Here is a 17,832-nt window from a genome sequence, read left to right as displayed (position 1 = left end):
TGAGCATCGACATGGTTGCATGCAAATTGAATAAATTTGTCGATCTCATCTAAATATTGGTTACAACTTTTATTGTGCAACTTAATCCACTCTTTGTCCACTGTACCTATTTTCAAATAATTTAGTAATTATAACATTTGGATATACGCTTGAATATCCCCTTATGCCTCTAGTAATGATCTTGTCCCATTCAAAAGTGTAAGTGCTGTGTTGCGGTTTGTGATTCATGCGATTATTTTCAATAGTAAAAAAAATCGCATCATGTCCCTAGGGTTCCCCAAGTGCACGACGTAGATATTAAAAAAAAAATATCTAATATGCACTTGAAGAGCATTAGGAGGACACATCCAGATTTTTAATGATTGAAACTTAGCCACGTTCACTGCAAATGCTAAACACATACTAGTGCACTCTTGAACTATCTGAACTAGACAATTCAATAATTGTTAGATTGCAAAGATGATACTACGTCTACACACATGTCCAACAGACTCTCCAAAGGGTTTAAGGTTTTTTCGAGTTTATTATACAAAGCTCATCAACATAATTAATTTCATATAAACAGTTATGAAATTTTAACAAATTTCACACCACGATTTCCTAGGTTATTGTGGCACAAATTAAACTCACCGAAGCTACATTGTCATTACCACCCCACCCCCCCAAAAAAAAATCCATAACTAATAAGATATGACACATGTATTTGTAGTGCAAGTACAACAAAAAAAAGCCTCAAAACAATTTTCTTAAAATACCTCATATTAAAACTTGTATTCAATAGAAAAGAGCATAAAAGTGTTTTGCATAAATATTACATTACCGAAGTGAAACGAAGAATAAAAAGGGAAGTACAATTTATTTAGTAACAATGTATAAAAGCTTTAATTATTTATTTTATTTCATAGTCTTCCTGTGTTCTTGAATCTTCTCGTTTTCTTAAAAAGACAAAGGTGTTGCATCATGAGTTACACAAACCCAGTAAGTACAACAAAACCAACGTATACAACTAAATGTTAAAAAAAGATTATTATTCACACTAAAACTCTAATCAACAAAACAAAACATTACTCGAATAAGAAATATGGTTTAGTATGGATATATATATACACACACACACGAACATATTAAGTATATTTCTTCTCTTCTTTATCATTCTATAAACTGGTAACTTCACACACCGGACTTGTAAAATAACAGGTTATAAGTTGCAACACGCTAAGGTTTAAAGTTGTCTTTCAATACCGGTAACACTTCAACATGGGGTAATATACTTGCCCATCATAAGTACATAGACTGCTAAAACATACTCAACAAGCTAATCAACCAAAACAGGAATATACAAGTTTCAAGCATTTATCTCATAAATATCCAAAAAAAAATGTATGTTGGAATAAATAAGAATATAGAAACATAAACTTAATTACGTAGGAGTAGTATAACGTAGGAAGGAAGTCCTTTTTAAAAATGTTAGAGAAAAAACTTATTAGGATCCCTTTATAATCATTCAACTTGTTTTATTAATATCTCGCTCATTTTACGTCCAAGTAACGTCAACGAGTAGTCCATTTCAAAGGTTTTCATAAGGAATTCGATCATTTAACTTGTACAAATAGGTTCGAAGCAATAGGTTCAGAAATGGAGAAACTCGGACTGTATCGTAGCAGTGATGTTTTGGTTACAACCTCTATTGCGTGGTATATTTCTTATTAAGTAGTTGGCCTTTGTTGGTCATATTTTCCAGATTGAAAGTAGAGGTCATGAGCTTTAATTTGATATAAAGATCGCTGAAAACGGATAAGAAACAAATGAGATATTAGTATTTTAAGAGTATTTCGACGAAGCTTAACAAGGATACCAGTTGAAGGAGTTGGTCTCCAAACCTTATTACTGGAGCATTTTTGTTTTTAAAGTAATGCTTAAGGAGAGGGTATGTAAAGGATCATTTACCAAAGGAACGATAATGATTTTTCACCATTTGAAACGTTAAAACTAAAATTCATTTTGGTGATTGAAGAACTCTTTAAAACAAAACAGTTTGCTGAAAATCTTTCAAGATCTTGAGTGATTTTAATTTAATCAAAACTTCATTGTTTCTTAACCCCTTTTTATTATTCAAGAGCCAAAACTGAAGAACTTTTTGTGTAGAATAAGATGGTGTAAATATATTTTGCTAAAGTGTAAAGAGTTACGACTGAAAAACAATATAAAAGGACTGTGACAGTTATTTTGAATAAAGTTGATACAAACTTAAGATGGCCATAACTTCTTCATCCCTTAATCTTTTTTATCGATTCAAAAGCCTAAATTGAAGCATTTTTCGTATAGATTAAGATTATAAATTTTGTTTTAATTACAACCTATCGATTCAGTACAGTTTTCCCAAAGTCACAGAAGTGACGAACTTACATTGATGTTGAGTTAGTTTTAACATGATTTATTGTACTTGTAGTGAAAGAGAAGTACTGAAAAAACGGATTTGAAACTTTTAAGTGATAGTTATAGAGACAAGAAGTTGACGGACTGTTTGCTCCCTTTTCTCCTTATCCTATCATCTTCGTTTCATAAGTTTGTTGCGTAGTTTTGCGTGTGGAATGGTACCCTATATATGTGTTCTTTTATAGGAGAGTTTTAGAGGGCTTACCATTTATTGCAAATTGTTTCTCCAGATATCTTAATAAATTAGGAAAATTAATGAAAAGAGCTTGAAAACTTTTAACGATAAAGACAAAATAAAGGGTAAAATGAATAGTACCATGATTGATTTTTTAGTGTAAAAATGTGGTTTTTTGTTAAAGTGAACAGTACTGTGAGTTTTTCGTTAAAGTTCCCTAATAAATTTCGCGAGATGGATTGTCTGCCCTCCCATTTCCATACTCTTCCCATCCCCTCCTGTTTGTGTGGTCACGGTTAAACCATGTCAACATTTTATATTTTTTTTTTATAAAAGTAATAAAACAAAAGGTAATAAGAATATAAAATGTTGATGTGGCTTAACCGTAACCATACAAAACAGAAGATGATAGGAAGAGTATGAAAATGGGAGGGCAGACAATGCACCTCCCAAATTTTGTACACGAAAGTCTTCCAAGTTAATGACCTAGGCTTGCTAGGATAGAGGGTGGAACAGATGGACTCCAGCCACAAAAATCAGCTTGTGAATAGTAATTGATGACTCAAAAGTAGGGGTGGGTTCAAAAAACCGAAAACCAAACCGAACCGAAAACGAAAAAACCGAACCGAACGAAAAAACCGAACCGAACCGAATTCTTTTGGTTCGGTTCGGTTTTAGTGATCTAGAAACCGAACCAAATCGAACCGAACCGAATTAATTAAATTAAATTTTTTATTTAATTATTTGTTTTGGGTATTATTTTCTAAACCCAATTTGTAAGTTAAAATGTGCTAACCCAATGTGTTGCCAAACCTTAAGCTCAAAATATTAAAAAAAGGCTTATAAAAACTCTAAACCCTAACCTATTATTTCTCCCCCATATAAGGTTCCGGAACCAAACCTCTTCCCGAAGTACCTACATCCATCTCCATAGCACTGTCTACTTCTGCGCCAGCTTTCTTTTCCAAATCTACTCTCATATAACATGTAACATAATCCATAAACATTTATTTCGGGTAGATTACTTGGGTAATTTGTGATGGAAAAGAATCCAACACACACTAAATAAATCCACCCACGCATTACCTTTACTAATCAAGTTGTCAACATGCAGTTACAAGCAAACAACACTGATCTTTGAACAACCTCATACAATTTAACTTTTCTAAGTCATTTGTACGATTTTTGTGTGATTTTTGTGTTGTGAGGTTGTTAGTTTGGACTTTGAAAGACTTGATTGATGATTTTAGTTCAACTTTAAATGTTTATTTTCATTGTCTTTGATTCTAGTTAGAATGTTTATGTTATGATTGCGTTGGATATGTTAAAATTTAAAATTTCAATGTTTTTCATTTTTTGAAAAAAAATAAAAACAAAAAACCGAAACCGAACCGAAACCGAACCGAAAAAAACCGAACCGAAAAAAAACCGAACCGAAAAAAAATTGAACCGAACCGAACCGAAATTTCGGTTTGGTTTCGGTTTTGACAAAAAACCGAACCGATTTAAACCGAACCCACCCCTACTCAAAAGCTTGAACTTCGATACTTTTCCAAGTTTTAGCGATAATCTTTTGCTAGAATTAAGAGTTGTGTAGTCCATTTATGTCAATATTTTAAGTCTAATATTTGAAAGAAACTTTGAAATGAACAACCAATTGAAATCTTTCATGAATTATGCACATGCATTTGTATGACTAAATAAGCTACTTCGTTGCATCTTTCCTTTTAACTCAATTCCTAATATTCCTACAATTAACGTCATAGGTAGAATCTAATAGATTAGCGTCAAGTATTTAAGGTGTAGAAAACTACATGTGTCCAAATACTTATAATGGTAATTTGGTTGTTTGTGTCCTAACGGTCAAGAAATAATTAACTCTAATTCCATTTTTAAAATAATCTTGAGTACGAGCTCGTATAAGATATAAGTTTATTTTTAGCTACGCCCCCTAGAACTCTATTTTGATCTCACTTTGTCTTCTGTAACTCAAAAGTCACAACTTTACTCCCTAAAACTCAAAATTTGTTTCACTTTGACTTGTGGACCCTCTTCTCCTTGAAACATACATGTTGCCTTCTAAAACATATGTGGGACCTAACACCTAATAAGATTATGCCACATGTACAATAAATTTGATTCCAAATCACCATTATGTGTTAACATTAAACAATCAGAGAATATTAAGGTTAAAATAAATTGAAAAGATGAAGAAAAACAAATTGATTAGCCTGGCGCATCTGAATCAAACCACTTGATGAACAGACATAACGCAATGTGGAGCAACTTTGAGTTTTATATAGACGAATTTCAAGTTTTAGGGGGCAAAATGAGATCAAAATCGAGCTCTAGGGGCAAAGTGAAGTGAACTTTGAGTTTTAGGGGGTAGAGTGGTGACTTTTGAGTTATAAGAAGCAAAATGAGATTAAAATTGGATTCTAGGAGGCGTAGCTAAAAATAAGCCTAAGATATATCGCTTAGTCCTATGACCATTTTGGAGAATAATGGTGTCGGATCTTAAATTTGGGGGATTTTTTTTGTTACTTCTAAGTTTGGGATTATTACACATGCATATATTTCAATAACACACAAACTCAAAATTTCACAAAAGCCGCAATTTCAACATACATATGAATCACAATTAAATAAATTAAAACTGACTAAAAAAATAAATTAAGAGACAAAATACATACATTTCCTTTAAGAGAAAATTGTAGCAATGGTCCCTCAACTTTAACCTAATTGGAGTAATGGTCGCTCAACTAAAATTCATGACCATTGGTCCCTTAACTCTTCAAAATGTGCAAATATGGTTCTTTTCATCAACTGCGTTATAACTTCCATCAAAATGAGTCATGTGTCATACACGTGTGGCTGAATCAAGGGGCAAGTATGAAAAACAAAATGAGAAAAATGGTAACAATAGTCCCTCAACTTTAACCCAATTGGAGCAATAATCCCTCAACTTTAACCTAATTGTAGCAATTGTTCTTCAAACATGACTGATTTTGACAAAATTGGGACTGAGTTGACGAAAATGATCATAGTTGCACATTTGATAAGTTGAGGGACCAATAATCATGAATTTTTAGTTGAGGGATCATTACTCCAATTAGGTTAAAGTTTGAAGAACCATTGCTACAATTTTCTCTTCCTTTCATTTTCTCCAATCCGATCACAAACCTACAACAAACAAAATTAATTAGCCACACAATTAAACCAAAAAAATATTTAACAAAGAAAAAAACTAACCTTAAATGAATTGGGAGAGGGAGAGATGACGGAGGTATGGGTGTGTGTGTGAGAGAAAAAGAATGAGAGAGAGATTTTTTTGCAGAGAAGAGTAGCGCCACGCTGGGGAAGGAAGAAGAAAGAAAGATAAAGGATAAAGAAGAAGGCACAAATCTTTTTATGGATAGGGTTTTGCCCGATGAACCATTTCCTCAGGCAAATATAAGCAAGATGTCGAGCAAAAGGTTTGGTTGTGGTATTTTTTGACAGGTCATTGTGGACCTTTGCCCAACAGCATAGACACTTGACCTAACGAAATGTGTCGTAGAGCAAAGGTCATTAATCGACAAACTTAGTTTTCGCCTGATAAATCTTTACAGAATACACGCCATATTTTTTTCTTAGTGCCAAAAGTTTGCCGACTAATTACATAGTGGCCTTCGAAATATTTTCATTGCGCAAAGCCTTTTGCAAAATTCTAAATGTTGACCAGCTTTGCATGGCCGAAATACATTTTCATCGGATAAACTAACTTGACCCCATAAATATGTTTGTCTGACAAAAAATCAGTCGCGCAAATAGTATTTTCTGGTAAAGTCTCTTCTTGAAAGTGCTTGAGATGTACAAAATTTTTAGGTTTAGTAGAGGCATAGAAACAACTGATTTGTATTACCCAATGAAAAAAAAACCACGATGTCCATGGTCTTCCCACCTTTGCTCGCTGCCTGATACTAGGAATTTGTTGGGACATTTTCTTTCTTGATGAGGATGACAAGATTTTTCTCTCTCAAAAAAAAAAAAAACAGAGATTGGACAAAAATTTGAAGATTTCATGTTCATTTGATTTAAAGTCTACATCTCTTTCTCATAAACTAAAATGGACAAAACCCAATATAACGGGCAAACGGACCTCGGATCCGCGGGTAGGGATGGGTCCATGCAGTTAGGAGCGGATCCACGCATTTTGGGATGGGTCCAAAAATATTAAACACAAAATAGGCCGGGCAGAACGCAGGTCCAAAAATCTTCAACCATTGCTACAAATCCGACATTGTCAATAGACTCAACACCATCGTGCTGCAGTTCCTCCCTTAGCATCTCCACCCTCATACGGTCGAGATTGTCACGTATTTCACTGATAGCTTCAGGAACCCGAGCTAAATCGATTATGGTACAGGGTACGACATCAGTCTTCTTCTTCAATTTTGCAGATTGGTTATGTTGAGAATGAGTCCCACATTGATGAGAGAAGAGATCTTGCATGGGCTTGTAAGATGTTAGGTTGCTCCTCATATTATCAATTGGTTTTATAATGGAACCTCAACTTTTTTTATAGAATCAGCATGTTATCCTAGTGTGAAGCCAAACGGCCACACGCACTCCACGTCACCCTATTGTGTTGTCTAAGTATTAGGCTTGAAAATTCGCCACACGTGAGGGGGCGTACTGAGAATGAGTCCCGCATTAATGGGAGAATGAATCTTGCATGGGCTTATAAAAGGTTGGGTTATTCCTCATATTGGCAATTGGTTTTACGGTAGAACCTTAACTTTCTTTATGCTCTAGAGTCTAGAATTAAAGAAGAAGATTGGTTCAGAGCACAAAGGCATAAAATTCTGTACAAGCTTGGATGGAAAGCCAAGAGAAAAGCCAAGATTCCAAATACCCACTACAGAAGAAGCTTGGATGGAAAGCCAAGATTCCAAATACCCACCGGAGAAGAAGCTTGGATGGAAAAGCCAAGCAAAACACACCTTGTCCTTGATCAACATTGTCAAAGCTCAAAACAAAATACACAAAAACATCCATAGCCGAATCGATTATGGTACTGGGCACAGGCATAAAATTCTGCAAATTGGCTCTACTGTCTGGTGGGAATCGGGTGTTTCTCACCCTGTTTCATTTACAAACGGATTCGGTCCGGTTCCTCTAATTTTGTGCTCAGCCTGACCTGTGCCCTCCCCTAACCAAATAAATTGCTACCACTCACATGAGGAAAAAAAGCAGAAAATTAAGGGGATGTGATATCCACACATTCTATTTTACTTCTCACACATTCTTCTAATTTTCGACCGTCCGGATCGGATGAATTGAAGAAAATTAATAAACAAAAATTATTAAAGGTGTGAGAAGTAATTTGAGGTGTGTGGATAGCACACCCCAAAATTAAATCTTTTTACACAGGTAGGGTGAGGCAGCGGCCATAGCAGGCAGTGGGAGTGAGGGGTGGAGCTTTCCCGTAGAAGGAAGTGCTTGCCAGGCACTGTTTTTTGGGTCTGTCAAAGCTTGTCAGGCACTGTTTTTTGGGTCTGTCAAAGCTTGCAGGCACTGTTTTTTGGGTCATTCAAAAGAGAATTTTTTCAGTTCAATGTCATGACATGTAGCTTAATAAAAGTAAAAATAAAAGTATCGGGACCATTTAATTTGAAAGCTGACATGCACCAGTAAGGATTTTTTGACACCATGTGCACCAATAAGGATGGATAACGATTAATAGTATCTTTAAAGAAGATGTCAAATTTTGAATATAAAACTTAAATTTGACAGCTTATGTGGTATTTTGACATCTTTTAAAGTTTTATTGTCCATTCAATATGTCAAATTAAATTATGATTTTATTATATTATAAAATAAATGATTAAATTACTAAAATGTATTTAATAATTATGAAATCCGAACTGTTCACCATTTTTTTTAATAAAAGGGGATCGTTCACTTATCTCAATTGAACAAAAGGGAAACATGTCAACAATAACATTAATTGCAATGATGATTAAACCAATAAAACTTAATAAAAAGCATTAATAATTAATTTTGAAATTGCTGTCAAATTTGACATCAACTCTCTTACTGCCAATCTATGTCATCGCTACATAGGATTTAACATTTCGGTTGAAGAACATTATTGTGGCCTTTTTTTTTTTTTTACTATTATAGCTTATGTAAATATTTTGACATCTCATTTGGAGATGTTTTAGCTGTGAAGTCAATCTGACTATTGTAGTCTTTGCAGAAGTGTGGCATTGCATTCGATTCCTACTCTATTAATGATCTCATCTTTTATTCCTTCTTTACTCCACCCTTAAGACTCTCAAACCTCATCCAGTGTTCCTTATTTAAATTCCCATCATCCACTCAAAGATAGCAAGTTCATTTCTGATTATACTTGTATTAGGCCAAAAGCTCCCCTTGTCTACGTACGAAATAACGAAATATCAAAAAATGGATCACTTCCATTCAACTGATCATGCCGAGAGTGCTAGTACTACTGATCACTTAGCAGTTCAGACCAAGGAGGGAGCTACAAAAGAAGGCAATAATACAGTTCCGATAGGTGGCATGGAACTTGCTGTGTTTCGTGCTGCAGAACAAGGCGACCTTGATGCCCTCAGGGAACGTGCAGAACATCTTGAACTAAAACTGACTTCAACAAATAACACGGTCCTTCATATTTATATAGCATGCTCAAGCAGCCCGAAGTCTGAACAAAAAGACGTGGAATCAACCAGGATTGTGGAGGATATCCTTGAAATGTGTCCCGCACTACTATTGCTGCACAATAAGAGTGGTGAGACTGCCTTACATATTGCGGCGAGACACGGGCGAGCAGGTATAGTTAGAGTTCTCATCGACCAGGCTGCAAAAGTTTGTCACCATGGCGACCTTGAGCAAGGCCCGCAAGGCCGAGTCTTGACAGAAGAAGAAGCCTGCTTGCAGAAGCAGATGCTCATTAGGAAAACCAACAACAATAACAAGAATACAGCGTTGCACGAAGCAGTGCGCTTTAATCAACGTTTTGTGGTGGAGAAATTGACCAAAGAAGACCCCGAGTTTTCCTACGCTGCTAATGATTTAGGCGAAACTCCACTTTATTTAGCTGTTGAGAGGGGATATCTTTGTTTGGTTTCTATAATGCTCAGCAATTGCAATGTTCCAACTTACAATGGCCCAAATGGTAGAACGGCGTTGCACGCTGCAGTGATTCGCAAGGATGAAGGTATATGTGCATGTAAAATACATTTGTGCTTTGATTTCCTTTTCCTGTTTTTGGTTAAAAATTGGGGTTACTGGTATTTAGGTCTTGCAACTCTTATTTCTTTGACATAAACCCATCACAAATTTTTATGAGAAACTTTGGTTCCGCTCCCTAGGTTGATTAAAATCTTAGACTAAAACCTCATTAATTTAAATATAAAATGTTAAATTTCAATATTAATTAAGAAACTTACTAACGAAAAGTAATAATTCCTCTCTAAAATCAAGCAAAGATTAGTACCAAATAATAATTTTCGATTTTTTCTTCAAATTTGAATTGTGTGAAATTTGATCATATTTTTTTTTTTTTTTCAAAGTAAAATGTTTTATTTTTAAATATGGGTATATTTTAAATTCCAAAAGGGTACATTTTGTTATAAAATATGGCACATTATAGATCAAATCAAAGTGAATAGATTTCAGAAAAATGGGTACATTCTACATTAAAAAAATTGTTATCTTTTTTTTTAATGAAAAATGGGTACATTATAAATAGGGGTGTGATATCCACACACCCCATTTTACTTCTCACACACCTTTTTAATTTTCGGCCGTCGGATTAGATAAATTGAAAAAGATCAACGGATAGAAATTATCAAGGGGTGTGTGAGAAGTAAAATGGGGTGTGTGGATAGCACACCCCTATAAATATATGAATGGCTACATTGTAAATAAATTATTGGTACAAATAAAATAAATAAATTATGGGTAAAAATTAAAAATAAAAATAAAATTGGTATAAATGATAAAATGGTTGTAAAATAAGAAATGAGTACAAATTAAGAAAATTGGTACATGTTAATATAGCATCACCCTCATACCAAATGTAACGTTTCTAACACTAAATGGATATATTTGGAAATGGATAAATAATTTTTGGCTTTTTAGCCAAAATGGTCTCTGAGATTTGCATAACTCCTCGCTTTGTTCCCTGAGATTTGAAATCAATAGAAGTAGTCCATGAGTTTGTCCACCATCAATCATTTTGGTCATTCCATGAAAAATCTCCATTAAATGAGGCTAAAATGACAAAAATACCCTTAATTTTTGTCAAATCATTTCGCCTATTGTTTTTTAAATTGAGGGTGTTTTTGTCATTTTGGTCCTTATTTAATATAATTTTTCATGGAATGACCAAAATAATTGATACCCGACAAACTCGAGGACCACTTCTATTGATTTCAAATCTCAGGGACCAAAGTGATGAGTTGTGCAAATCTCATGAACCATTTTGGCTAAAAAGCCATAATTTTTAGTTATAAAATTTAAGGGTAAATTGTAGCAATGGTGCCATAGCTTTAACTCAATTGGAGCAATGATCCTTCAACTAAAAATTCATTACCATTGGTCCCTCAACTTATCAAAACGTGCAGCTATGGTCCCCCAACTAAAAATTCATTACCATTGGTCCCTCAACTTTAATTCAACTGGAGAAATGGTCCCTTAACTTTAACCCAATTGGAATAGTCCCTCAACTTTAACACAATTGCAGTAATGGCCCTTCCAACATAGCTCATTTTGACAAAATTCTGACAAAGTTGACGAAAAGGTCCATAATTACACGTTTTGATGAGCTGAGGGACCCTAGTTGTAGCAATGGTCATTTCAACATAACTCATTTTGACAAAGTTGACGAAAAGGACCATAGCTACACATTTTGATGAGTTGAGGGACCAATGATAATGGATTTTTAGTTAAGGAACCATTGCTTCAATTTGATTAAAGTTGAGGGACCTACTACAATTTAATCAAAATTTAAATATGATGACATGCAAATATTTTATTATGAAATAATGACGTGGTTAAAAATCAGATCTTGATAAATAAAAAATTGGGAAAAGGATGAGGTTTTAATTAAAAATCCAAATAAAATCTAAAATTTAGTTTACTGCCATATACACAGGTAAGTGACCTAATATAACAAGCAAAGTATTCAGAACTTATGCGGTTAATCCTTATGTCAATGAATGATACCATGTTGAAATGGTGCCTTCAAGCAAACAAACATAATATGGCCATTACAAGCTCACTTTTTTGCTCACTCCCTCTAGAATTTAGTTTATTAATTTTTTTGTATTTTTAATAAAAATCAATTAAAAATATATAAAACTAACCATGGTTAGTTTTCTAAATACTTAGCACAATTCTAAGACCATCTCCAACTCATGGGATAAAGTTTAAAATATAAACTTTGAAATCCCACAAACCATCTTCAACCATTGGGCTAAAATAAGTCATGGGGATCAAATATATCTCTAGGCTAGATTCCCCCAAATTTAAGTATAGCTTAAATTATTCTGGATCCACCAAACTGTTATATTTCAAACATTTTTTTATTTTTTACTTATAATCTAGCGCTGTGATCAAATGACATCAAATCTAATAGTAAAAAAAGATTTGAAGGCCCAAAATTATTTAAATCAAATTTAACTTAAAACTTTATAAGTACCTTTGTATTTGTATGATTTTTAATTACTTATCAGAATTTAAATATTTTTATATTAAAATGTTCATAAAAATAAATTAGGATAATCTACATAAATTTTATTTTCAAAAAAAGTTACCGAAAAGATAAATTAGGCCAAAATCATTATTTAATAGTCTCGAGCTAAAATTTTAAGCCATAAAAGGGTTTGAGGAAAAAGTAGTCTCTAGATTATAGCTTAAAATTTTATGGCTTAAATTTTTAAGCTTTATATATCCCCAAGGTTGGAGGTGGTCTAAGGGTGTTAAGGCTACACCAAAGTATGAGGGGTGAGCAAAAGGAACTGGAAATATATATATATATATATATATATATATATATATATATATACAGATTGTTTAAGGGAAGGGATCCCCATTTTTTGAAAAAAATGGGGATTAGGTGTAGGGCCCACTCCACATCGAATTTCAACGATCCGAACCGTCTATTTTGTTAGTTTCGATTCATAAATCATCATTGCAAAATATTAGCTAAATCGGAAATGTTTAAGACATCTAATTGGGTTCAAGGAAATGAACGAATACTTTGTTATATAAGAAAAAATGAAATTTGATCTTGATAATTAAATGGGCAAACGGTTTCGGATTGAATTGAATTTTTGTAAGGATGATCTATGAATCGAGACTAACAAAATAAACGGTTCGGATCGTTGAAATTCGATGTGGAGTGGGCCCCACACTTAATCCCCATTTTTTTCAAAAAATGGGGATCTCTCCCCTTAAGCAATCTGTATATATATATATATATATATATATATATATATATATATATATATATATATATATAGATGCGTGTAAGAAAAAATTGAATTTGAAGTGTACATCCTACATATCTATGTTTTTAATTTTATCTATTTGTTTTTCTTTTATGTTTATGCTTAAGAAATGACGGGGAAACTACTAAAAGCCGATAGGACTTTAAGCAAAGCAGCAGATGAACTAGGATGTACTCCGCTACACCTTGCTGCAAAATTTGGTCTCAATTCAATTGTTAAACAAGTGCTTCAATATGATAGATCTACTGCTTACATTGCTGACAAAGATGGCGCGACAGCTCTTCACTTTGCAGCGTCTGAAGGCAATCTAGATGTAATGAAAGAGCTTATTTCTCATTGCCCTGATTGTTGCGAACTGGTCGACAACAAATTTCAGAATGCTCTTCACTATGCCACAAGGAACGGTGGATACCAAATAGTAGGATATGTTTTAACAGATGCATGGCTTAGCAACATCCTTTTAAATGCCATGGATATTGACGGGAACACACCCCTTGCTCATTCTCCCTACAGCATGCTGTTTACTAAGTGTATATTTGATGCTAAAGTTGATATAATGGCATTCAACAAGGAAAACTTAAACGTTTTAGACATCATTCCAGCAAACGAGGACAAGATATCATTAGTGCAGGTACGTATCACCTTCTGATTAAATTGCTTGTCTGTGTCAACTGTGGGTTTTATTTTGGAAGTTTTAACAAAAACACTTCCAGTACTGTTTACTTTTAACGAAAAACCACATTTATATATTTCCTTAATACTACTATTCACTATACATTTAAAAAAAGCGTTTCATTAAAAGCAAAAAAAAATTTAGATTTTTCGTTACTTTTTATTTTTATTTTTCTTAGACAAGTGTCACTTATTCGTACAATTATGAACACCAACAAACAATATTAAAATGAGGGTATCCCTTAATTTGTTTGCGAAGATAATAATATTATACTAGTTCTCTGGCTTTGCAGAAAGATTTGAAAAAGCCAATGCAACTGAGGGGTATTAAACCAAGTCTTAGAATTAAAAACCCAAAACGCAATAATGACAATAAGGTGGAGGAAAATCAAATAAGCAAGGACATTGGAAAAGGTTTACAGAAAGCAAAGGAAACTCATCTGGTAGTGGCTACATTGATAGCAACTGTAACCTTCGCAGCAGTTTTTACCATGCCCGGTGGATACCAAAGTGAAAAAGGACCGGACCAGGGTTCCGTTTTTCTGTCAAGAAACGCAGCGTTCAAAGCATTTGTTATAACTGATACAATAGCCATGGCCATGTCTAGTTGTTCTGTCCTAGTTCTCCTTTATTCCTCAATTCACACAAAGGGGAATTTCAAGGACCAGATATTTGGGACGTTTCACTTGGCAGTGTCTTTGACAATGTGGGCTTTGGTTGCAATGGTTGTTGCATTCATTACCGGCATATATGCGGTATTGGGTGGTCATTCTCCAGGACTTGCCGTTGCAGCTTGTGTGCTTGGCTGCATTTTCTTCTTTGTCTTCGCAAATTCTCTTCTTTCTGCTGAAAGAAAATTACTAAAGGCGCCACATTTCCTGGACGACATGGTTCGCGACTTTTGGGTGCTGATACTTTGCTCGTTATTTGCTATTAGCGTTAAAGTGTCAGAGATGGTCGCTTCACCGTCAGAGATGGTCGCTTCATCACTAATAGCATCAATTCTGTCTCCAGTTGTGAAATTAATAAGCGTGGGATTTTTCTGCAAAATGCCTCAATGCAATTAAAAGTGCAACTATTTAATATAAATTGTGATTTGTTTTGTGAGGTTGCCGGTCGAGGTGAGACTTTTTTCTTTATTCAACAGTTAGTTCATTAGTGGGTTTCTTGATGGAGAATTAAACCAAATTTCAGTTGTTGAATAGAGTCATGAATAAAGATTAATAATGATAGAAAAGTTCGTGCGAATATGAGCATAATAGTAAGTTGATTTCGACATTTATTATGATTCAATCTGGTATATGTGGATGCAAATTTCTTCTTCCTTGATCTTGGACTAGATTGCACCTACAAAACAATCAACACATTAGGTTTAGGCTAAGAGCCTCACGCGCCCACGATGAATGGGGGAGCTTTGGCCGAAGAACCTCTGATGCCAAAGTTAGAATTTAGAGAGAAAAAGTGTTTAGAGAATTTGTGGAATTTTGCAAGAGTGTTGAAATGAATATTTGGTGAAAATAGGAGACCATTTATAGGGCTAGGTTGGTTCACTTTAGAGAGGAAGTGTGGCCGGCCACTAAGTAGGGTTTTTAGGTTTTATTTTGGTTTAATTAGCCAATTAATTGGCTAATTAAACATAAAGGGAATGTTTTGATGGTTATGGAATTAATTGGCTAGCTAATTAGTGTAATAAAAAGGGAGAAATGATGAAAAAGGGTACAAAAAGTGGTGAACTCCTTTTTGAATGGGGATGGCCAGCCTCTTAGTAGTTTTAGGTTTGAATGGGTGTTTTAATTGATAATTAAGGGATTGATTAGGTAATTAATCCCTTAATTGGTCAATTATTATGATTTTAGGAAATATGAAAGGAATATATTATTTAGCTAATTGATTAACTAAATAATGGAATATAAAACATATAGAATAAATTAGGTTTTGGGAATTACCTTATAGAAAGGATTTGATGAAATAGGCTTTAAATTGTTACCTATTTTGGGCACTTTTGACTTGGTTGAAAGATGATTGCCCGCTGCTCGCACGTAGGGATCCCGGTATGCCTCAAGGGTATTTTTGTCATCTTTTGTCCAAAAGTCCACGTGTCACCTAGTGAATATTTTTGGCTCCACAAATGCCCCCACACATGTTGGGCTGCTTGCAGAAAAAGGCAACAGGTGTAGAGATTTTCTCGCTTTAGGAAACTCTGAATTGCTTCCTATTTTGTTGTTGATTCTCTCTTTTAATAGGAAATTAAATTCTTCTAGGAAAAGGAAATAAATTTCCTCAAAGCTTATTTACGTCCACCTTAAGTGGATTATTAAATCAACTTTTAGAGAGAAACTTATTCAACCTTACAAGAGAGAAAGAGAGCTTAGAGGATATTTGTTCCCCCTCCTCTAGCAATCTTCTACGTCTTGCCCGTGTAAAGGATCGCTTTTCGTTGCTTCTAAGTAAGAAAAAAATTAATTTTCTTGTCTTCTTGGTTTTCTTGAATCTTGGGGCTTGAAATTTGGCTCGATGGGAATCGAGGACTGGTGACTGGATGTTTTGGGGAACCTTGGCATGGCAATGCCGTAGGTGAAAATTAGTATTATTTTTTTCTTGTTTTTGTTGGGCGCTGGGCGCTGCTTTGTGTATTGAAGCAAGCTAGGCCATGGGGCCTAGCGGATTTGCTGGGTCATGCGGCCTTCATTCATCATTTTTTTTTGTTTTCACCGAGAGCTGCTTCTTTTTTTTTTTTTTTTTTTTTTTTTTGAAAACAACTCTTTAACAAATCTTCCTTGTACTTTTGTAGAATTTTCAAGCATGTCTTCCTCGAGCCACAAGAATGATGATGGTTTGCCGCCGTTGTACCGTCAAGGCGGGTCTTTATGCAAGGTTGGCTACTTCAAGGCTGCTCACTTCAAGATTAGCTCCGATGATTTGTTTAGAAATTTTCTTGAAGCGTATTGGCATGCCATTCCATCGGGAGTGCGTGTGAGGCGAGTTAAGGATAGTAGCAGCCGGGAACCATGCAGTGAAACTCGGAGAACCATTAAGTTCCACCCCTACTATTTTGTGTTAGGGTTTACTTTCCATATGCCGTGTTTCTTTCAAGAAGTGCTTTGCTCCATGAGATGTGCCCCCGCTCAATGTTCCCCGAACGCGGTCCGTGTAATGGTGGGATTCCACAACCTAAGCTAATTCTTTAACTTAGATCTAACCGTCAACGAATTTTGGTACTTCTTTAACATAGGTCACATTGACGGAGTTGGGCAATTGCGATATCGTCATAAGCTTTTTGATAACTCCAGCAAAGGAGATCATGACTGGGCCAAAGAGACTTTGGAGATAAGTGGAGAATGGGAGTCTGATTCTTCCTCCGAGCTACGTGTACCAACGGTCTTCATATAGGGTAAGCAGGCTGCTTAATCTTCTCAGCTGCTTTGCTTTAGTGCCAAGTTACTCTTCAATTTTCTGATTGTCTTTCGTTCTTTTTTGTAGATTCGGAATTTGTCTCAACTCCTAAGGTTTCTCCGGACATGAAGAAAGTACATGTCACTCTGGGTATCATTTCTGAATATCGCAAGTGGCGATGGCTGCTTAGTCATCTTTGTAGGGAAAAATGTGGGCTACCCCCAAAAGAAGAGATAAAACGGATCAAGGCAGACGCGATGGCTCGTCCTATCACTATGATGGAGCCTACTATCAGTGAATGTGGGAAAAAGAAACATTCCTCGCCTGCTTAAGAGATGCATGCAAAAAAGAAACTGAAGACAGCTCGTAGGGATTCTCCAGTTATTCCCAAGATTGTGATTGACTTGACTTCCTCTAAGGGCGAGAAAGAACGAACTGATAGATTTGTGCCGGTGATGCCTATTGCTTCGAAGGCTGCTAGCTCGATTGCTGAAAAAATTGCCCAGCGCAGAAGTTCCTCCGTGCCTCCGGTACCAAAATTTGTGCCAAAACGTTCGTCTGGAGCTAAGTCTGGCTCACCTTTGGAGAGGCTTGCTACTATGAAGAGTGACAAGGTGTCTCTGCCTACTA

The 17,832-nt window shown here is 35.0% G+C and overlaps 1 protein-coding gene across 1 annotated transcript; it reads left to right on the top strand.

The window, feature by feature from the left end:
* Positions 1–9,051: 9,051 nt before the first annotated feature.
* On the top strand, positions 9,052–14,876 carry LOC126602755 (ankyrin repeat-containing protein NPR4-like). The gene is made up of 3 exons (XM_050269632.1): positions 9,052–9,839; positions 13,245–13,768; positions 14,103–14,876. Exons 1-3 carry the CDS (start codon positions 9,065–9,067, stop codon positions 14,874–14,876), a joined length of 2,073 nt encoding a protein of 690 aa, XP_050125589.1. The 5' UTR covers positions 9,052–9,064.
* The last annotated feature ends 2,956 nt before the right edge of the window (positions 14,877–17,832 follow it).

This window comes from Malus sylvestris, chromosome 15, assembly GCF_916048215.2.
Source record: "Malus sylvestris chromosome 15, drMalSylv7.2, whole genome shotgun sequence".
Classification (NCBI taxonomy): domain Eukaryota; kingdom Viridiplantae; phylum Streptophyta; class Magnoliopsida; order Rosales; family Rosaceae; genus Malus; species Malus sylvestris.
The sequence above is the reverse complement of the archived record's forward strand: the minus strand, read 5'-3'. Positions and strand labels throughout refer to the sequence as shown.

What these genes read in the sequence shown, in the direction of transcription:
- LOC126602755 (XM_050269632.1), top strand. Translation starts at nt 9,065, where the DNA reads ATGGATCACTTCCATTCAACTGATCATGCCGAGAGTGCTAGTACTACT. An exon ending in AGTGATTCGCAAGGATGAAG is followed by an intron (nt 9,840 to 13,244) that starts GTATATGTGCAT and finishes TTTATGCTTAAG; the next exon opens with AAATGACGGGGAAACTACTA. An exon ending in ACAAGATATCATTAGTGCAG is followed by an intron (nt 13,769 to 14,102) that starts GTACGTATCACC and finishes CTGGCTTTGCAG; the next exon opens with AAAGATTTGAAAAAGCCAAT.